The sequence below is a fragment of the Cebidichthys violaceus genome, unplaced genomic scaffold (assembly GCF_023349555.1).
Source record: "Cebidichthys violaceus isolate CVI_PGR_0920_01 unplaced genomic scaffold, fCebVio1.0.p SCAF_8, whole genome shotgun sequence".
Taxonomy (NCBI): Eukaryota; Metazoa; Chordata; class Actinopteri; order Perciformes; family Stichaeidae; genus Cebidichthys; species Cebidichthys violaceus.
Window position 1 is genome coordinate 17,199,939 of NW_027176964.1, and position 21,126 is coordinate 17,221,064.

Here is a 21,126-nt window from a genome sequence, read left to right on the forward strand (position 1 = left end):
CACACACACACACACACACACAGTGTCTTTATAGAGACAGATAAATAGATACTACCTACATCTACAGCAGGTTGCATCTTTCTGTTGGTGATCTTTGCACCAACCACAAATAAACCAAATCTCATTCATATTTACTATAACTTTGTTTCTGTATTTTAGGTGTGCTGCGTGTGTGAAGTGTACATAGAGGCCTCGTGAGGATGCTCACAGCTGGCTGAGGTTCACCCACTGACCCAGCAGGTTCTACCCGGGTTGTAAAGAAGCAGCTGGAGCCATGAAAGAAGCAGGTAGAGCAGAGGGCGGAGGCCAGGCTCTGTTTGAGGACCAGGACTTCCCCTCGGACGACGCCTCCCTCTTCTCTGACAGCTCCACGCCCATCGCCCGGCTGCAGGGTGACGTCACCTGGAGACGCCCGCAGGTCAGACCCAGTGCTAAGAGGAAGTGGGAAATGCCGCCGTGTATTCCATGTGCGTGTTGCAGATCAACCTGAGACGGGTGATGCAACATCACCCGTCTCAGGTTGATCTGTTCAACCACAGAAGGATTCCCCTCATCAGGTGGTTGATTGGATTATGATGGAGTGCTTACAGGTTCAAAGGTTGTGTTCAGCATTTCAGACTCCATATGTTTTTGATTTAACTGTTTATCGTCTTGCAACCTGAAGAAGCTGATTGGGTGACAAACAACATTCACGAGGCCCTGACCTTCATGCTGACATCCTCTGTTAACTCATGTCTGCACCCAAATCCCAGAGTTCTTGCACGTCTTCTTGAAGTGTGTGTTTCTCCATGTATGTCTTCTTTTACACCTCCAGGAGATCTGCCGGTCGCCAGCTCTCTTCCCCGACAACGCCAGCCTGGCTCACGCAAAACAAGGCTTATTAGGAGACTGCTGGTTTCTCTGTGCCTGCAGCTTCCTGCTCAAGAGCAAACAGCTGCTGGACAAGGTAGAGCAGCAACTCTATAGACATTTAGATGTTAATGATCCACAGCTCTGGCTGTGTACTGTTGCATTGACTGTGTGAGTCACAGGCATGTTGTCTGCTGTGCTGGTCTGTGACTCTCTGTAGGTGTTGCCTCCAGAGCAGCCCCAGTGGGACCACAGCAGGTACAGCGGCTCCTTCCAGTTTTGTTTTTGGCAGCAGGGACGCTGGACAGAAGTGACCATCGACGACCGCCTGCCCTGTATCAATTCCACGCTCTGCTTCTCACGCTGCCACTCCCCCACCGCCTTTTGGGTCGCCCTGTTGGAGAAAGCTTACGCCAAGTGAGCATCTTGTCTCTCAGTTCAAACCCTATGGACCTTGTAATGCATTCCCAACCGCGTGTTTAGTGACGTTTTGAAATTTCCTGTCCCCTCCTTCCTCTTCAGGCTTCATGGCTCATATGAGCGACTGTGGGCGGGCCAGGTGTCCGAGGCGCTGGTGGATTTTACCGGGGGCCTGGCTGAACGCTGGAGCTTGGGAGAGGCGGAGGAGGAGGAGCAGCAGCAGAGACCGGAACAAGACAGCGACCGGGTCAGGGGGAGAAGCCTGGACCTGAGCCTTCTGTTTCCAGTGAAAGACGAGTGTGCGGTTAGCTGCTCCACTCACAGCAGCCCAGGAGGTCAGAAAGAAGCTGTTCTCTTGCAGAAACGAGCGATTTTGATCCCGTGTCACTTCTCCTGATGACCTCGATGACTGTTGCAGGTGCCAGTGAGCTGGGTCAGTACCATGCGATGACTGTGATGGAGTGGTTGGACGTCCAGATGGTGTCAGGGAGCAAAGTACTGCTGCTCAGGATCAGAAACCCCTGGGGAAGATGCTGCTGGGGAGGGGCCTGGGTAGGGAGGTAGGCATTGTGTGTCTGCTGATGTGCGTCATAGTTGAGATTCAGAGATGAGCCTTCGGACAACAGTCACTGCTGTGTGTATGACCTGTGCGTTGACAATGTGTTATTGAATTATGGTATATGAATGGTTTATCTGATCAAGTCTGAAGTCTGCACCTCAGCACTCAGCCCCGGTCTGCAGTCACTCGGTCTACCTCTTTGTCTGCAGTGGTCTGGGTTGGAGTTCCGTCGACCCCGTTTCTGCGGTGGAACTACAAGCCAGGGTTGCGGAGGGCGAGTTCTGGTTGGATGAAACCGAATTTCTGTCCCAGTTTGATGATGTCACCGTGGGCTACCCCATCAGCGATGAGGGGCACCTGAAGAGCATCTACACCGGTGAATCACTCGATTCGCTCGAGGCTGTTTTAAACCGACTTTGACCTCATCGTCGCCCCCCCCCCCCTTTTTTTGCTTTTTTTTTAAACCTCACAAACGCTCCTCTCCGACAGGAAACCTGCTGACGCACAACCATCAGCTGGCGGGCCGCTGGACGAGAGGGCACTCGGCCGGGGGCAGCCGGAACAGCAGCGGCTACGGCAGCAACCCAAAGTTCTGGCTCAAAGTGTGTGAGAGCGGAGAGGTGCTGGTGTCCCTGCTGCAGCACAGGAGGTGGAGAAACGCAGAGCAATGCGCACAAACGGCACTCGAGGATAGCGACAACGCAACACACCAGCACTACCAGGCTATCGCTCTACACATGTGGAAGGTCTGTGCTTTCACCTTTGGGCAAAAAATAAGTAAAGAAGTGTTTCTGTCTTTACGTTGTGTCACATCTGTGTGTCGATAGGTGGAGAAAAGGCGTTTTAACCTGAGCCGGATGTTGAACAAACCTCCCTGTGCTTCTACTCACTGCCACGCCTACGAGAGAGAGGTGGTCCTCCGGGAGCAGCTGGAGCCCGGACACTACCTGCTGATCCCCAGCACCTACCAGCCAGGAGCTGAGGCCCGCTTCCTCCTCAGGGCCTTTTCCTCCTCTTCCTCATCGCTCAGGTAAGGAGCAGTTTACGGAGGGAGAAGGTCAACAAGCTCATCTTATGTATCCATGTAAACATTATGGGAAACGTGCAGCGCATCCAGGTTATGTTTGTTTTACACAATACAGTTCAAAGAGATTTATTTCCATCTTTAATAAGTGAAGAATTTATAATTCACTATCTCAAATCGGTAGAATTCGATGCACAAATTAACAGAACTGAACAAAAAGTGTTACAATAGCAATTGTGCAGAACACGTGTTGTTGATGAAATCAGAAGACACACACACACACACACACACACACACACACACACACACACACACACACACACACACACACACACACACACACACACACACAGACGTTCTTTGGTTCATGATTTCCCTTCAAAATGAATGACAGCATGTAAATAGCGACATCTGCTGGTTCATTTCTTTATCTCTTTTCCTACTTCCGTGTTTGGCCACGTGAGGCGCTGTGATTCTATGGAAGTTTTCCTGACATGACAACGTTGTTCCTCCTCAGTGCCCTGAAAAGCCCAGCGCCTGCACTGCCATTGACGACAGACGGAGAGTGGGAGACCAGCTACTTCCGGGGCTCGTGGGCAGAGGGCAGGACGGCTGGAGGAAGCAGGAATTTCCTGTCTCACTGGCAGAACCCCTGCTTCCCTTTTACAGTGTGTGCTGAGTCAGCAGTGACATCAGGAGTTAATATCAGGGTTAACTTGCGCCAGAGCCGCCCTGACGCTGACCTTCACCCGATTGGCTTTCACATTTACAAGGTCAGAGAAACATTGAGGAGAATACCAGCATCGTTTAGAAGTAAAGTGCAAAGACATCTGTATTATTATTATTATTATTATCTGCTGTATGAAATATTAAAACTATTCTTAATACACTATATGTTATAATAAAATAGCTGATGGGTGTAATCGTACAGCATCTGATCGTCACTGTGTACCCAGGTTCCAGAGGGGGAGTCTGAGCGGACGCTACCAAGGGACGAGGATCCGGCAGCCAGTTGTGTCCCTCACTGCTACACCCGGGATGTGAGTCTGTCCTGCTGTCTTCGTCCCGGAGACTACGCCGTCGTGCCGTCCACCTATCGGCCCGACTGCTCGGCAAGCTTCACCCTCAGCCTGGCTCGCAGAATACACAGGTGGGCTCTCGTCTTCTCATTAGACCCCGATTACACAGCTAACAGCAGTAGCTTATAATGTTGTTGTTGTTGTTGTTGTTGTTATTATCATTGTCAGAAGTAATAACGGATTTGTGTCTCCTTCAGGAAGGTGGTGAAGAGCCAGGAGAGACTGGGAAGAGCCATTCAGGAGGTCAGTTCACTGAAGTACCGTATCATTGTGCAGCGCTAAATGTGGGAAAGACGACGCTAGCTGATGAATCTTCTTTTATTTCACCAAATGCTTCATCATATTGATTTACAGGCTCTGTAAAAACATAACCTATATACTCTATCGGTCAGCCAGCGACAGACAGACACGTAGAAGACTCAAAAATCAATCGATGGCTACTACACAGACTGCAGCTTACTTGCCATAACCTGGCCTGGACATGGTTATATCTTCTGTAAGTTTGATGGTAGGATGAGGCGGGGCAGTAGCCTGACAGCTAGTCCTGCCTCCGGGGCATTTCAGGGGCAGAAATTCCCTGATTCCTATCTTTCAAAGCCACATCTTTAAGTCTGTGTTTGTGCTCGGAGGAGGGCAGCACTGAATAATCGCTCTGTCTTGCTTTTGTCTCTCTCTGGGCGGCAGATCTCTCACATCTCTGTGATGCAAAGCTAGTCCTCTGGGACTGTTGCTGCTCCACTGACGTCGGCTCACCTCCCGGTGCCTCTTGGCCCATGATGAAAGAACCAGTTCTCCCATCCACCCTCACCACGGAGGCTGTGTGTGTGTGTGTGTGTGTGTGTGTGTGTGTGTGTGTGTGTGTGTGTGTGTGTGTGTGTGTGTGTGTGTGTGTGTGTGTGTGTGTGTGTGTGTGTGTGTGTGTGTGTGTGTGTGTGCATGCATGTATGTGTATGTATTTGTACCACTAGTGGCTGAGAAGGAAGGCAGGCAGGCCGATTTAGTGGGAATGTGTGTGTCGGGAATCCTGGAAACCCCTTTATTCTGAACCGCTGAGGCTCAGGGCTGATGGGCAGCCACACACTCATCGGCGATTAGGACATCAGAGGTTGTCGGTGGGCTGGGCTGCTAATGAAGTATGACGGGACTTGGTGGTGTAAACAAACAGCCGCAATTGAAGAGGGCCGCCGCCGCTCTTGCTCATTCACTCACTGGTACGCCTGCCGGCCCGGAACAAAGGGCCCTCTCATGAAGGTCCTCACAGAGGCACAGGGGGCAAGGGGTTGGTCTCTGACAGCAGAGCCAACCAAACCACACCGCACCATAACGTGCCATACCATGCCAGAGCCATCCTCCCAGCCCTCACCCCCAAAACACTCTACTCCTTACCTAGCCTGTATGGTTTGTCTCAAGACACAGACCGTTTCTTTTGCAGTCCTCATTCCCAAACATGCTCACCAGGCTGGACCCAAAGAAGTCCACTTTTGTTCCTGACTCCATCCCCCCCCCCCCCCTCCTCCCAGCACCCAGCTCCCTTTTTGTCCCCCCAGACTCGGTCCACAGCTCTGCCTGGACCTGAACAGAGCCGCGGTTTGAAGTTGCCGCAAGAACAGATGACAAGCGGGATGGATGGAAGTGATGAAACGAGGGGATGCGGCACATCAGAGGAGGCCGCTTCATGAAAAGAGGCCGCCGGCCCTCGTTGTGTTGAGGCTGCGTATGTGTGTCTGTCTGCGTCGAAGTCACAGGGTTTTCTGATGATTCATTAGACCCAGTGTTAACAGAGACTTTTCCTAAGCTATAATTAACTGATTAGTGGTACAATGATGTGTATTTATTACGGTTGTAAGTTAGACATGATGAATAAAATGTTAAAAGATAAGTTGGTGCTGATGTGTCCCATGTGTTGATGTGATTTTTGGCTTTTTTATTGGTGTATATTTGGATTTCCAGTGAGTATAAATGAGTTAATTAGGTCACAAACTGAGGAACGCTATACGTCACCCCCCCCCCCCCCCCCGCGTTCATCACAACGACCGATACACTGCGTGCGCGTCCACGTGCGTCTGCTGTGCGCGCGTCTGTTCCTGCGGAATTCAGGAGACTGTGGTCGGACTCCGAAAGGCTTCCTACCTAGAAAATAATGAACAACAAATTTGACGCGTGAGTAATCAAAAGTTTCTGTGGGATACCCGCCAGAGAGTGCCCCCCCCCCAACCCCCCCCCGTCGTGACTGTACATTTACGTGGGAGAATAACGCTAATGAAAGCTGCTGCGTGTAAAAAAAGAGAGGTGTGTCAGCTTTAATTGCGTGGTCCTGCGTGCTCCGTGTGCTACGTTAGGCTTATAACCCCCCCATGAGAGCGAGGTCCACACACACAAGTGCGTTTAAACCGAAGGGAAGTAACAACAAAGACTACATAGTATTGTATTATGGGAACGCGCTGTGTTGTTAGCTGTAGCTTAGCCTTGCGGAAGGCGCGACAGGCCCCGAAGCCTCGGTGTGGCAGTTGTCGAGAGGCGGTGAGACGTGCGCGCAGCCTCGGTTCAAACTAGACTCCCGTGGCCCTAAAGTACGGGCTGACAGCTAACCGTGTGTCGCAGGATATTCACGAGCAGAGTAGATGCAGTACTGGTGTGTACGCGTGCGTCATAAACGGTCAACATTTTTTAAGTGTTTCCCCGTTTTTTATACTAATCAGAGCATCAGGAATACCTTTTGACTAAAACGCTTCAACAGCACCACAAACCAAACGCTGAACGACCCTTCTGTTGTGTTCGACAGCATCGTATTAAGCCAGCTACCGTTGCACCTAATTACTTGTTCACCGGAGTTGTAAGTCATGCTTTGTGTTTCCCATCGACTCCAGTCTGAAAGATGACGACAGTGGAGACCACGACCAGGACCAAGGCTCACCGAAAGACGGTGAGAAGGAAAAAACTGAAGAGGAGGACAAGGACCAGAGCATCGCCAAGAAAAAGGTATTAATAAAGCTATTAGGGAATGACTGGTGTTTGTGTGTGTGTGTGTGTGTGTGTGTGTGTGTGTGTGTGTGTGTGTGTTTTTGTGTGTGTGTTTTTGCAGCTTTAAGGTTAATTGTATGGCTCAAGTCACTTTGTGATCTTCTGCAGATGGTGGTGCCGGGGGCGGGAGAGCACCCTCTTCAATACAACTACACCTTCTGGTACTCCAGACGCACCCCAGGGAGACCAGCCAGTACTCAGAGCTACGAGCAGAACATTAAACAGATCGGCAGCTTCGCCTCGGTAAGTCGCTCCACGTGACTCCCCCTCTAGATGGGGCACACCGGTGTGCGGACTACAGGGGAGACCCTCTGAAAGCCTTAATATAAAGAGTTACTCTGTACGACCTGAACGGCAGCGGATTTCCTTTCTGCTCTGACATCATGGTCCCACTGGGTTGAGAGTACAGACTCAGAACTCGTAACCCAGGGCCTCTGTGGTCAGAATATCTTTCGATCCCTAGACGGTCGGCCTGTGTGCCGTCCCTACATTGTGATGGAGTTATGTAGTGTATGTTCACACACCGGGGCACACAGTAGATATGGAGGGAGCTCATTTTTTGTCCTTCCCAAGGTGGAGCAGTTCTGGCGTTTCTATAGTCACATGATCCGGCCCGGTGATCTGACAGGCCACAGTGACTTCCACCTCTTCAAGGAGGGCATCAAACCTATGTGGGAGGTGAGTGCTGAGCTCTCGTAATGAATTGTGTCCATTTGGTTTTTATACACGAAACGCCCTCGTTGAAACCCTGCCTATCGCTTTTAGGATGATGCCAATAAGATGGGTGGGAAATGGATTATCCGTCTGAGGAAAGGCCTGGCCTCCCGTTGCTGGGAGAACCTGATCCTGGCCATGCTCGGGGAGCAGTTCATGGTTGGGGAGGAAATCTGTGGGGCCGTGGTGTCGGTGCGCTTCCAGGTAAACCCACAAAGCGGACACACCCGTCTGCTGCACCTAGTCACAGCACACTGCCTTAGGTCGGTGCTACTCAGACGTGCCTTCTCTGCTCCCTGTCTCCAGGAGGACATCATCTCCATTTGGAACAAGACCGCCGGCGACCAGGCGACCACCGCCCGCATCAGAGACACCCTGCGCAGAGTCCTCAACCTGCCCCCCAACACCATCATGGAGTACAAGACTCACAATGACAGCATCAAGTATGTATGTCTCATCGTTTCATTACTTTCTCTCTCTCTCTCTATCTCTCTCACTTAGATGTATACAAACTCATAAATTTATATTCGAAAAAATCGATATCAAGATGTAAAATTGGGCTCTGGAGAAAGATGATTTTGTAAATGAAACATTTAAGTTAAAAAGTCAACATTCTAACCGATAATGAAGATGGTTGTTAGTTGCAGCGTTTCTTTGGATGTTATGATTTCCTAAAGACTCACAGCTGTTAAAACGGACTCGTCTGTTTCTCTATTGTTCTATTATGTGTTGGTGTATGTTTTAAATACGACCTTGTCTGTAGCTCCACCATGTTTCACGTGCGTTTTGATCTAAATTCATTAGTGTTAGGATTGTAGTCGTGATTCTCCCTTTTTGAAAAGACCTGAATATCCAAACGCTGTGTTTATTTTGAATGATGATGTGCTGCATCCTTTTGTTGGCAGAGCATGGGAAGACTTCCATGGACTGGTGAATCCTAGTGGCGGACGTTAGCCTCTCACACAGACCACCTCTGCGAGAGTAAGACCTGTGACTGCGCTGGTTTCCGGAGCGAAAGAAATAGTTCCTCGCGTGCTTTTGTCTCTCGCTAACGTTGCTTGTCTCTGTTCCTGGGTGCGCAGGTGTGTGTGTATGTGATGTGCTGGAGGATGACGACGACGACGACGAACGACGACGAGTCCAGGGAAGGAGGCTTCTACGTGAATTGGCGCTGTGTAACGTGAAGACGGAGCAAAAGTCAGGAGCAGAGGCCAGAACACCACCATTCCTCCTGTGAGCAGAGAAGCCCGTCACGAGACGCTGAACCAAGCCGAAGAGGGAAATATGCGTTATTTTTAATCAACCAGAGAAGAACAAAGCCTCTGATTTCATTTTATTTTTTTAATGCAACATGTAACATCTGTCAACTTGCCACCAGAGGGAGGCCATGTGACTGCTGTCTGCTGACCTGGTCATTAGCTGTTGACAACGTGTACTTGACAAAAACCAACCTGTTATAGTACTACATCTGATTTTATTGCTTAACATAACATCACACCTCCTGCCGTTTCAAACTAATCTGTTTTATTGGGACTCAGACAGGGTTGCAGGTAGATGTTATTTTATTACAGTGCTGTATTTTAACTACAATTTCTCTGGTCATTTCGAACTAGAATGCTAACTATTAATATGTACGATGTATTTGTAAATACAGTCCACTTCAAAGATCACTTTACTGAATCCGCAGTGATTCTCCATCTTTGACGTGGAGGATGAATCCCAAAGGATGAGGACCATCCTGTGTTGGGCAGACGTTTGTATAACTGGCATCTTAAGAATGGACTGCCAAGCTGCCTAAATCACTGTGCCTGGCCTCGAGCCTGACCCTGAACCAGTCCCCCCTTCTGTCTGTCCTGTCTTCATCCCGCCTTGAAAGAATCCAAGGGATGGGCTCTGCTTTAACGTCCTCACCAAATGTGTATAGGAGTCCTGAAACGCTGACCGCCACTCCTTTTGCCATTTTGTATTAAAAAGAAAACAAAAAGAATGAGACTGGGCCCGCGGTCAGGTTACAGTTTCTATCAATCCCTTGGGAGCATTTTTTGGGAATCATGTCAAGAAAGCGCCTATAGTTTGTTGAAAAACTGTAATGCTGTCTGGTGGTGCGATGATGGGTGCAGGTGTGTGTGTGTGTGTGTGTGTCAACGGTGAAGAGACACTGTTGGATCTGCGCCTGATGGATTATAGCAATAAATGTCAAATATGCATCTGCTGCTAAAGCTGTTTCCATGTGGTTTTATTGTGACGTTTCGACGGTTGTCTCACAAACACAGTTCAACGACGCCGTTTCTTGGGCCGTGCGCCGACTCGCCGGCTGCGCCTCATTTCTGTAGATCGCTTTCATCGACGTCCGGTTCTCCCTCGACTGATCAGCTCATTTCAAAGAACATGTAGTTCTGTAGAGAGAACATGAGTTGATCAGTTAATTATATACAGTAGCCCTTCTTCACAGCGGACATTAAGTGATCCAATAAATGATGACACACACACACACACAGCACCAGAACCCTGAAACTGAAGCAGCTAAATGGGATCGGCCATCTTTAGAGTCACTATTTATACCTCTGCTGTCTCTTTTTGGCGCTATTTTAACACAACAAAATACAGACGTGAGAGTGGAAATATTAACTCACATGCTTACCAACAAGAAAGTGGCCGCCAGCAGCAGCAGCTTAGTATGTGATTCCATATTCAGCGGCACTGGAAAAGTGACATTAAAATCAGATTTACGATGTGTTATGAAAGCGTGGGGAGTCGTGATCACACAGAATTTGAGAAACCCTTTAACACAACCCTGATGTTCACACACTACTTTTCATTTGCACTAAAGAAACGAGTGAGAAAGCAACATGTTATGTTCTCATCGTTATTAATTACATCTTTGGCCATGCCAGGAGAAGTGTTGGGACCACTTCATGAGGAATTCAAAATCAATCTCACCCTCCAAACCAAAATGTTCATGGTCCATGTTATGTTCGACATTGAAGCCGGGCCATTTCTTCCATATTGTGCCCATTTTCTCACCGATGTGGGAGACGATCTGGTGCGTGAACAAAAAGCCAGAAACACCGATTGAAACACACTTGCAGAAAGGCGTTACTCCATTATTTTTGGGTTGCTTAAACGCGTCTACCTGGAATTGCTGGTTGGAGAAGCAGCGGTATGGACAGCAGGAGCCCTGGATGCTGATGGACTCTCCTTCTGACCCACGCACCTCCAGGAGAGGGGTGAACATGCTCCACCTGAAAACACAGTCAGCCGTCACACAAACACATCTCCTTACATAATCATGCAATGAGCAACCTGGGAGACGCACTGGCCGGTACTTCACACACTGGCACAGCCTTGATGCTTGGTTGATCACATTTTCAGCTGTCATGATTCTGAAGCACCAAAAACCATTTGCTTGGTGCCACAAGGGCTCAAACTGGGGCAAGCTCTGTTCAAGCACAACTAAGACAATATTTATAAAGTAGGTATCTGGTCACCGAACACCTCTGCCAGATTAGTCTTAATTGGGGACAAGTTCATCGAGTGCTGATCTTGACAACTCTAAATTTGAACCACAAAGGCACCGCAGCTGACCCTGGAGTCAGACCTATGACAAATGAAGAAGGAAGAATTTTGGTTTGACTACAAGAGACTTGTTTCCATTTCTCCCATCAGCCAACATCCCCATTAGGAAGGATGCCGCATTCCTTCCCAGCACAGGGCAGCTCTGTAGATGCAGTGTCTCTGTGCAGGCAGCTGTTTTGTGCATTAAGTCTCCCAGGTTTAGACCACACCCCGGCTGGGTGGAACAGTAAAAGCTCTCACGGCTATTTACAGACGGGCCGGGGCATCGACGGTGGTTCAGGGTGGCCAGAAGCTGGGAGTGACATGGAAAAACACTCACGTGAACAGCTGTCCAGTCTGAGAGTGAGAAGTATCAAGACCGCTGGTGCAGTATTCTGATAGTAGGGGTCAAAGGGTTAATTCACGGCAACATCGCACAGAAAGTCGTTTGAATGAAAGTTTTTCACAGTCTGTTTTTTATTTTCTTAGTGCCACAAACCAAATCCATTCACCTCCACTGTCACAAATCTGAGATAACTCAAAACCTGGTGAAATGTTCAGAACAACAAACCAAAACCAGATAGCACTAGGAGGCAGGAAGTACCGAATTACATTTACTGTCGTTGCCGTAACAGTGTACATGTGAGTACTTTTTATTTTTAGTAATTACACTTTTACTCGAGTAGCACACTATTTATCACAAGTGTTGTATTACATTTCAAGTCACATCCTTTAAAAAGTAAAAAGTCCTGCGTGAGAATGAGCAGAAGAAAGGAGAAGAAGCTGCAGCTGTTTCTGTGGCCACAAGAAGGCAGAGCTCTGCAAAGTCAACGGTGATGATACTCAGGAAATGACACCTTACAAATGTTTGAGTCCAGCCCAATCCAATTAACCATCACATATGGGGCGTGGCTGCAATCAGCAGCTTCCCTCGGCATGGTTGCTTCTTTCTCAATGCAGCAATTGGCCAGAATGCCCACAGTGGGGGCATGCTGGGTCAGGCTAACATGCTAAATGCTAACATGCTAAATGCTAACATGCTAAATACTAACATGCTAAATGCTACCATGCTAAATGCTAACATGCGCTTCCTGACTTCTGCATTCACTGAGGAAACTTCAGTGAGGTGTTTGAGGACTTCCTGCTGTTTGAGACCGAGGATCCCTGATGTGACAGTAGAGTCCAGGTGGTTATACTGGGCCATAGTACTGGGCTGTTCTATGTTATATTTAGTTTTAAGAATCAACGAGGGAGAAGTTTAACCTGGAGCAGATTGTGGAGGTGTTCGCAGGTGAGTACAAGAGTAAAAAGTGTCAAAACACACGTGTATATGCTCGCCGCGTGGCGTGTTTAAAATGTGCTGTAATATGTGTGTTTATGGCTTCGGCCTCTCCTGCCAGCTGTTTGCTGAGCGGCCTCTTGAAGGCTCCAGAAGCACCTTGAGTTCCCTCTGATAGTCACTGATCCAGTGTGTGTTTCTGGTGTTAAAGAACACCAGAAACACACACTGGATCTACATTTACGTGTCCACGCTGTCTGCTTTGATAGTGTTTTTTTTGTTGATCGTAAAAGAAGTTTACATAGAATGTAGAAGTCTAAAGTTACATGGAATAAAATAGGCCTACTATACATTTATTTAAGTAGTGCACTTGACTAAATGTGCTCGTTTTACTTTTCACCACTGTTCAAGCTGGACAAGGGCAATAGAAACGGAGATGAGACCATCCTACCTCTGACACACAGTGCCAATGAGATGTTTTTGAGGCGTGTAGGCCCTCATCTCCATCAGGCAGCAGCCGAGGCAGCAGGCGTCCACCCTGAGGGGCCTTTCAAAATAAAAAACCTGCCGGCCCTGACGGTCAAAGCCCTGCAGGGAACAAGCCCGAGCAGGACCGCAACACTGCAGGCAAACACAGGAACTCTCTGACAAGAGGAAGAGATCAAGGAGAGACTGAGAATACATTGAAGAAACACTGTAACTCGCTCTCTCTTCATAAAAGATGGATATGAACGTTCTCAGATAGGACACAGCTGAACAGCGACCCGTACCTTCCACAGCCACAAATAACTGTGACCTGCTGCTTCCTGTGGTGGTGATGCTGTAGATCCTCTGAGGAACACACTGTGGACCTGCAATGATGAAGCATCAGTCTTTTAAAACGGACAAATCTCTGCAACAGTTCCCTTTTTACACACAAACGTAGTCCTTCATACTCGCCTTGCAGCTCTGGTCTGGCAGTGATATGTATTTGACTGACTGTTTCCAGCGCAGACATAAAGTGGGGTCCTGCTGCACCTCCGTGACACTGCTCCTCCGCTCCTGGACCGCTCCCTTCACCTGGTGGCTGAGTGTAGCCGTTCTCCAGCTTCCTCTCCATATCAGGAGCCAGACCTGGCAGTTGCTCATCAGATTCCCAGGCGTGAGGATTCTGCTGGTTTTGTGGTCCAAGTGACTGAGTGTGGCACTCGCATGAAGGCCCACAGCTGTTGTGGAAAGCTCTGAAGATCATCTGGATGTGCTTCTCTCGCTCCAGTTGTCCAAAGGGAAGAGGCTGATTGGTCACTACTGACATGGTGTAAAACTGAAAATACATGTGGAACTCAGCAATGACATCAAAATGACAAACAAACCACAGGTGTGTATGAGACCGAGGCTAGATGTCTCTAGTGTATGTTCATTATTTAAGTTCCAGAATGGAACAGAAGGATGTTTTCAGTTATAGGAAAATGTATCGTAAATTGACAGTATTTGTTCTCATGAATAACTATTAATTATATGCCCAAAATGAATTGAGTGTAGCTCTGCAACTACAAGATCTATTTGAGATCTTGTAGGACCATGTAGGATCATGGACCAATAATGTCGGAGCAGGCTTTGGTTGAAAGCAGGTGGACGGTCTGCGTGGAGAGCAAAAGAAGGAGAAGGCAGTGGCCGGAATAGAATCTCGGTTAGCTATTTGTGAAATAAGCCAGTTGAAATTGAACTCCAAGTCCAGTCTTGCGTCTCAAGTTGCTTATCAGACTGTAAACAATGAGCGGTGCACTGAAAAGGAAGTCTTGGCCTTTGCCCCCCAGAGGCTTATCCGGCGTCAGATTGATATCCGATGGATTCCGAGATTGGTATATATGGGTATAAGTAACTGAAGATGGAACTCAGCTTCAATAAAAGATTTAATTTCCGCCTGACAAACCTGTACGCACAACACAACAAAATAAAAATATAAAGTGTATATTCCCATTTTAAGAAAACCACAGCCGGTTGGTCTACTTGGCCCGCATTGAAAGCCAGTGCCTTATCGATAAGTGCAGTACCACAATTCATCCACCAGATGGAGATACAGATTGTGTTTTTACAAGGGAGGCTGCGGCTAGTCTGTACGATGCTGTAAGGAAGAATCTGGTGTTCAGTGTGATGTGCGCAGCGGTCCGCGGGGCGCTCTGGTTCAAGAACTTCCAGTCCAGTAATTTCCTAAATATTACATTTTTGGATTAAATCAGCCCACATCAGTTGTGTACAGTATAGTGTGAGGGGGGGGGGGGGGGGGTTGAAAAGTTTTAGGAAGTGTGATGCTAAATATTCTGTCGATGGATGTAAATTAGGGGTGAAAGTCATGTTAAAATATAACAATTCTCTTAGGTTTTAAGATAAGTTACAACTATAGTTTGAGAGCTACTGTGATATGAAGACCTGATTAAATAGCTGCTGACAGCTGACAGCTACAAAGGTAAGCACTAGAGTAATGCATTGAAACATTAATCATTTTCAAGTTAAGTAAAATTGAGAGCGAGAGAAAAACTTAAAGTATAGAAATTCAGCAAAGTTTGGAGGGAAGAATAGTATCATTTTGTGCAGCAGAATATTGTTTTAAAAGGAAATCCATAAATATCTCAAGACTCCTTACATTCATCTCGTGGACTCGTGTGTGTTTTTGTGTTTATTTTTAAATATTTGAATCGACTCTTTGCGGAGGGAAAGTTGAAGAAAAGCCACACAGTGTTCCTTAGAGCAGGACAGCAGGTTTACAAAGTTGTCTGCACTAATATCAACGTTCATCACGGCAGCCAGCCTGAGCCTCCTTCTTATTCACATCACACACACTCGACTCGCACACTTTGTTTCCACAGCTGCATGCAACACTGCGCACTATCCTCCACAACAACAAAGTACCATAACGAAGCCCTACCTCATGTCCTGCATGTAGGCAGTGAAGAGCACAACAGGTGCAGCTGTTATTACCCGTATTATCTCCAGGTTAAGGAGTGCAAAGACAGGAAATAGCTCCATTGAGCAGAAGAAGTCTCTTACTCACCATCTGCAGTCAACCTCCTGGTACCGACTGACTGACGGTCTGAGTGAGACGGTAGAGACCAGGCATCATCCATGAGTCGTCATGATCAGGAGGGCTGGAGCGCAAACCTCCTGTGTGTTTGTGTGAATATTCACGTATTAACGTTTGGCTTTGTGTGTGTGTGTGTGTGTGTGTGTGTGTGTGTGTGTGTGTGTCCTGTCCACCAGGCTCCGTCTCACCCCCTTGACCATGTTTCCATCCCAACCAGCCGGATCTGTCTTTTGTTGGGTTAGAAAGGCACCACTCAGCCATGTAATTGAAATCCTGCTTCCAGAGGTGGGTGGGGGGTGGGGTGGGGTGGGGGGGTGGGGGGGGTGTTTCGGGGAAGTCTGGGGTGTCAGCTCTCTCTATGTGCCTCATAGAAAAAAGGTGTCAAACACTTGATTAAGAAATGTCTGCGATTGAGCAATCACAACATTACAGCTGTACTTTTATCGATTAAAGCATTTATTTGGTTGTTGTAAGCTCTGCAGTGTATCTTGTAGTTTATCACGATGACGAAATTTGAATTTGATCAACGTCGACAGCAGGCGCAAAAGTGATCTGGCATCAAACAGCTAGTAACAGGAAGAGCAAAGGAACATGCTCTTTCTTTTCCTTCGTATCCCCATGAACAGGATTGTTTGTCTTGACCTTTGACAGTCATCATATCTCCACATCTTCTTCATTCTCTGTGTGCCTCAGTCATGATGGACACCGTCACATTTCCTCTTTCGATTAGAGGGATCAAATCTGGAGACTTTCTCCTGTTTCACCCAAAGAAGTTTGCTCCCATCCCACTCTCACTCAGATCAGTGAGATTGTTTGTTGGAGGGAGATACTTCTTGGGATCCCCGGGGAAAGGCGAGGATGGAGGCCGGTTGAAATGCCCCATCAGGAAGATCCCGATCGTGCCGATAAAAAACACCGACACCGTGACAAGAAAGCAGACCCTGTCGATCACCCTGGCGACCAGGAACCACTCTTCATTTTCCTACAGGGTTGGAAGAAATAATTGGAGATTATCGCTGATGTTGAAAGCTGAGAAGATAAGCAGGTATTAAAATGTAGATCTTACGTTCTGGAAGTTGTTCTGTTGCCTTGCGGTCTCCGCTATGTGTTTGCAAGAGGTCACGCACTGCTTTAGCTGAGGAGAGGCCCTCGCCAGGCTGGCACTGAGCTGCTCAGCTGTACCTCCCTCCAGCCCATCATCTGTGTACAAAGCACACCAGTAAGTCATGACGGGGGGGGGGGGGCACAAGCCTTCATGTATACTTGAACATGGGGAACTCATTCACTTACTTAGCTTCTCTAATACAGATTTCATCAGTCCATTTCTTTCTTTGAGTCTGGCGAACATGAGTTCAGACCGGGCTGTTTTCGTAGCGTATTCCTCTGCCTTGGTAATGAGGGTCATGGAGCTGCGGCGTCGGCGGGGGACCGGGAACACACCGGTCCTGTCTGGAGCCAGAGCGTCTCCGTTTCCAGTGTCCGCGTTGTCCCCGTTTGGCGTCCAGGGTCGCATCTGCATCCCCAGCAGCCGAGGCAGGATGTTTAGGAGGACCTGAGGAGGTTGCAGGGGTCAGAGGGTAATCCGGTGGCAGATAGACCCGCGTTCATTCAGCAGCTTCTTAATGGAAATGAAAGGGTTTGGTCTCACCTTTCGGACTTTATCCGTCATTATGTGAGTGTTTGGGGTTCTCAGGGAAACGTTGAGGACTATCACACAGTTCATCACCACCATGGTGGTCACTGACATCACAAACATCAAATACCTGCAGTCAAAGGTCCATAAATCACATCTCGGCCTCTCTTCAGATCGGCTGTAGTTGAACCGAAGCTGTGAGAGTGATCACACAACACTTACTTTCCAATAAGAGGCACTGCCCTCGAAGTCTCCGGAACCTTCTTGGCGATCAGGAAGAGGAACACCGTCTGGCCCAGAAGAGTGGCAATCGACATGGTGCACTTCTGACCACCCGCTGCAAAACTCAGACCAATATTCAGTGAGAGTGGTGAGGTTTTGTGTTGATGAAAATGGATGTTGACTACAGAGCATCTAGGGATCACACCAGCCAAGATGCCAAAGTGGACCAGGGGCGTTAAGCGGGGAGAGCCCCTACCCCGCTACCTACTGTAACTACCTATCTGACTGTAAGGTTAGCTTTAGATACACACAGTGAGGAAAAAGACCTTTGGCAGGTAAGAAGTAGACGAGAAGGCCGAGGGAGGAAAAGAGCACACAGGGAGCGATGATGTTGATGACGTAGAAGAGGGGCTTTCTCTGGATGATGAGGAAGAAGACCACCTCCTGGTGTTCCAGCTCGTCCTTAGTGTACAGAGTGTTAATCAGCTTCTTAGCCGGCCTGTGTTTGATGGCCCACTCTCCATTTTCTAGAAGGACACGTTGCCACGCTTTAGATAATGGTGGTGCTTAGTTTTATTTTGAAATCCCTCATTCAAATGTTGCTGTACCTGTGAAAGCCTCCGGGTCAATATCCACCCATTCCAATGTGCGGTTCTCCTCCTCTTTGAGAACCAGTTTGATCTCGTTGGCGCTGTAAGTCTGGGAGCTGAACACAGGGAGGAGACGTACGGTCTGTTACCACAACAAACACAGCCATCGATCCTCTTTACAAGACAGCGCGGTGAAAAGGGACCGCGCATGAAGGACTCATTGTTCCCGGTTTGGACACTGGATTCTATTTAAACACAGAACCTTGAAGTGAACGGAAGGGTCCATATTTCCACAGTGCGACCCTACCAATAAGAAAACGTAACTTAATCCATTTCATTTAACTAATTTACTTATTTGTATAAAATGATATCTTCTCTAAATCTTACCTTACAACACATTTATTTAATAACCGTCTCTATACTGGCAGGCTATAAAAGAAGGAGAAGAACTAGATCCCGCTAGAAAATCAAATTTAATGTTTTACCTAAACTGTCAAATTTTTAAATGTTTTTTTCAAAAGATCAACTTTTAATCACCACTATGTGTAATTTGTTTATTCTGGTAAAATGTCCTCCACAAGTTGTTGAAATCCCCCAAATTCCTAGAAACCTTTGTGGACATGAACTCTGTTCTCAATGATAGATCTGTGAACTTTATAAAATAAGGAAAATAAATGATTTAGCAATAATATATATGTATGTATGTATATATGTATGTATGTATATATGTACAATATATATATATATATATATATATATATATATATATATATATATATATATATATATATATTATATATGTCATAGTATTGTATTATTGCTGTATAATGCAATATAATTAATTATAAATGCATTATTATATAATTCTCATTTTACAATCTAATTCAAAGAGTTCTTTATCTTTTTCTTTAACTCTAACTATCAGCCTGTGTGCTGCTGTGACACGTGACTGTCTCTTTAAGAACAGAATCTGACCTGAAGTCAGTCTAAGTGACTGCACATTGATCGATTAACAGATTCTTGAGTGACCAGACTATCCATTTGAGAGATGAATCTGAGGCGTTTTTCAACTTCTTAACAGAGCGATCTAGTCGTTTTTTATTTGTGTGTATATATATATATATATATATATATATATATATATATATATAAATGTATGCGTACTGCTCACACTGGCCTGTCATGAAATCCCTACCGATCTCATCTCTGCTCACCGGAACACCATGGTGCAGTTCTGCCAGTCAAAGGGGAAGTAGTTGACGGTGATGGCACAAGCGCTGCGGTAGATGGCAGGAGGCAGCCAGTACACACAGCCGTCAGGAGACACCAGTGCGTTGCAGTACAGTGCCACCTCAAACTGTCCATCCACACTGAAATACACACACATGTATATGCTGCAGTTATTGTATGTGTTTACAGAACATAATACCAACATTCAAGCTGCACTCGGTACTAATGCTTCTGCCTAAATGTCGCCGCATTGCTGAATTATTGTCCTTTACAACAACATGCTCTAAAAATCACATTTTCGTCATGATAAAAAAAAAGAGAACTCTTGTCTCTTGTCTAATAATTCTTGTGAAAACATGGAGGTTGTTGGACGCACTTGTTCTCCAGAATGACGTCGGGCAGCCAGATGCTCTTGGACGGGACCCTCAGCTCAGAGGTGATGCTCCCGTACAGAGCCGACCTGGGCGGCTGGTCCCATCTCAGCCGGTAGTCGCACCATTGCTGCGTACAGAAATACTGAGGGTTTGACATCAATGCAGAGCAGCAGAAACAACTAAATCCAGCAGTGGAGATGTGTGTGTGTGTGTGTGTGTGTGTGTGTGTGTGTGTGTGTGTGTGTGTGTGGTTACCATTTCTATCCAGACGCTTGTCGTCAGAGCCTCCTCCTTTTCATTCTAAGGAGAGACAGTTTAGTAAATGTCGTGATCCATGCGGCCCGAGCAGCCGCCGGCAGAGTTCAACAAACACCAGACCGAACTCACCAGAGAGATGAGGTTGGTGAGCGTCATCTTGATGTCCACCTGAGTGACGTCTCCGCTGTTGTCCGTGGGCCGGATGTTCTTGTTGTAGCCCTTCATCAAATCCTTGAACAGGTCCCCTTCAAGGTTGGTTGCTGATGCTGCAGACGAAAGCCGCACAGGGCAGGGCGAGAACACATGAGCGACTGAAACAGGTGATGAGGGGCTGATTTAAAGGAGCACCTCCATCACTTTTACATATTAAGCTCAAGATCTTTCAAGTCAGGATATCTCAGCTTCTGCTGCTGCACTTCTGACCAACTCTTGTGAATGTAAGTGCAGTGTGAAGTCACTGGAGTACCATGTTAAATGTTTTCTCATGAGGAGATGAGCCTTTTTATATAATGGTCTTATAATGGTCTAACCCTTTGTTGGAATACAAACACATCAAAAGAAACATTATTTCTTTTATTCTTTCTGTGTAAATAAATTGAACAATAACATTAAAACAAATGTCTTTGTGTAACTGGAGTTAGCAGGAAGAATACATTTGTTGTCTGATTTTATAGACTAACAATTAACACACAGTGTTGGTATGTTCCAGCACTACAAATGTTTGTATACATGCCCTGTGAAATAATTCAGTAACAAAGTATTGTTTATCACAAAAGTAGATCCTTGTTGTTTCCCTGCTGAACCCGTCACAGTTTGGTGAACGGAGAGCTTCGTAACGACAATCGTCTCGAGGGTAAAGAAACTAACGAGATCTGTATAATTTCTCAGAAACGTGGCGGCGGGTTGAGTGGCCTACCTGTGGCAGAGATCATAAACACCTTCAGGAGGAGCGACGGAGAATCCATTAGTGTGTCTGTTTGTGCTGCGCTGTCCGAGACAAAGATCACTAATCTGATACGCATGGACTCTACTTGATGGGGTTGCTGGCACTTAAACCGTGTGTGTGTGTGTGTGTGTGTGTGTGTGTGTGTGTGTGTGTGTGTGTGTGTGTGTGTGTGTGTGTGTGTGTGTGTGTGTGTGTGTGTGTGTGTGTTCCCAGCAGGAGTCAGGGCTGATGGGATGGGTTGAGGTTTAGAGGAGCGGTCGAGGGTTTGGTGGGCAGTTGATGATTGTTAGGATTGAATCCAAGAGTTTATTT

At 47.1% G+C, this 21,126-nt stretch overlaps 4 protein-coding genes across 8 annotated transcripts in view; 2 read left to right on the forward strand and 2 right to left on the reverse strand.

The window, feature by feature from the left end:
• capn10 (calpain 10) overlaps positions 1–5,833 on the forward strand; it is a 6,847-nt gene extending 1,014 nt beyond the window's left edge. Inside the window, exons 2-13 of one of the 3 annotated variants that reach the window (XM_068737484.1) lie at positions 160–418; positions 815–946; positions 1,070–1,266; positions 1,372–1,604; positions 1,688–1,829; positions 2,038–2,204; positions 2,318–2,574; positions 2,656–2,858; positions 3,370–3,625; positions 3,809–4,002; positions 4,129–4,174; positions 4,616–5,833. In XM_068737484.1, coding sequence (XP_068593585.1) covers positions 275–418; positions 815–946; positions 1,070–1,266; positions 1,372–1,604; positions 1,688–1,829; positions 2,038–2,204; positions 2,318–2,574; positions 2,656–2,858; positions 3,370–3,625; positions 3,809–4,002; positions 4,129–4,174; positions 4,616–4,645 — 2,001 coding nt within the window. In that variant the 5' untranslated portion in view covers positions 160–274 and the 3' untranslated portion in view covers positions 4,646–5,833. The other 2 variants (XM_068737485.1, XM_068737483.1) reach the window with 2 other exon arrangements.
• A 165-nt stretch (positions 5,834–5,998) lies between these two features.
• On the forward strand, positions 5,999–9,336 carry eif4e2 (eukaryotic translation initiation factor 4E family member 2). 2 transcript variants are annotated; one of them, XM_068737492.1, is made up of 8 exons: positions 5,999–6,091; positions 6,799–6,910; positions 7,061–7,195; positions 7,526–7,630; positions 7,718–7,870; positions 7,973–8,113; positions 8,572–8,647; positions 8,749–9,336. In XM_068737492.1, the coding sequence occupies exons 1-7, from the start codon at positions 6,072–6,074 to the stop codon at positions 8,605–8,607; spliced, it is 702 nt and encodes a 233-aa protein (XP_068593593.1). In that variant the 5' UTR covers positions 5,999–6,071; the 3' UTR covers positions 8,608–8,647; positions 8,749–9,336. The 2 variants fall into 2 exon arrangements, with proteins under 2 accessions (XP_068593593.1, XP_068593592.1); XM_068737491.1 differs by having other exon boundaries at positions 7,973–8,109.
• Positions 9,337–9,886: 550 nt separating this feature from the next.
• Positions 9,887–15,807, reverse strand: LOC137892405 (phospholipid scramblase family member 5). Of its 2 annotated transcripts, XM_068737489.1 has the most exons (9): positions 15,750–15,807; positions 15,532–15,641; positions 13,440–13,803; positions 13,271–13,351; positions 12,952–13,144; positions 10,800–10,908; positions 10,607–10,706; positions 10,300–10,366; positions 9,887–10,062 (listed from the first exon to the last, which is right to left on the reverse strand). In XM_068737489.1, the coding sequence occupies exons 2-9, from the start codon at positions 15,532–15,534 to the stop codon at positions 10,041–10,043; spliced, it is 939 nt and encodes a 312-aa protein (XP_068593590.1). In that variant the 5' UTR covers positions 15,535–15,641; positions 15,750–15,807; the 3' UTR covers positions 9,887–10,040. The 2 variants fall into 2 exon arrangements, with proteins under 2 accessions (XP_068593590.1, XP_068593591.1); XM_068737490.1 differs by having other exon boundaries at positions 10,308–10,366; positions 15,532–15,752.
• Positions 15,808–16,018: 211 nt separating this feature from the next.
• On the reverse strand, positions 16,019–21,014 carry chrng (cholinergic receptor, nicotinic, gamma). Its single transcript, XM_068737486.1, has 12 exons — positions 20,785–21,014; positions 19,998–20,134; positions 19,866–19,910; positions 19,613–19,737; positions 19,221–19,376; positions 18,025–18,122; positions 17,743–17,943; positions 17,417–17,531; positions 17,210–17,324; positions 16,852–17,113; positions 16,628–16,761; positions 16,019–16,543 (listed from the first exon to the last, which is right to left on the reverse strand). Exons 1-12 carry the CDS (start codon positions 20,888–20,890, stop codon positions 16,322–16,324), a joined length of 1,716 nt encoding a protein of 571 aa, XP_068593587.1. The 5' UTR covers positions 20,891–21,014; the 3' UTR covers positions 16,019–16,321.
• Positions 21,015–21,126: the final 112 nt, after the last annotated feature.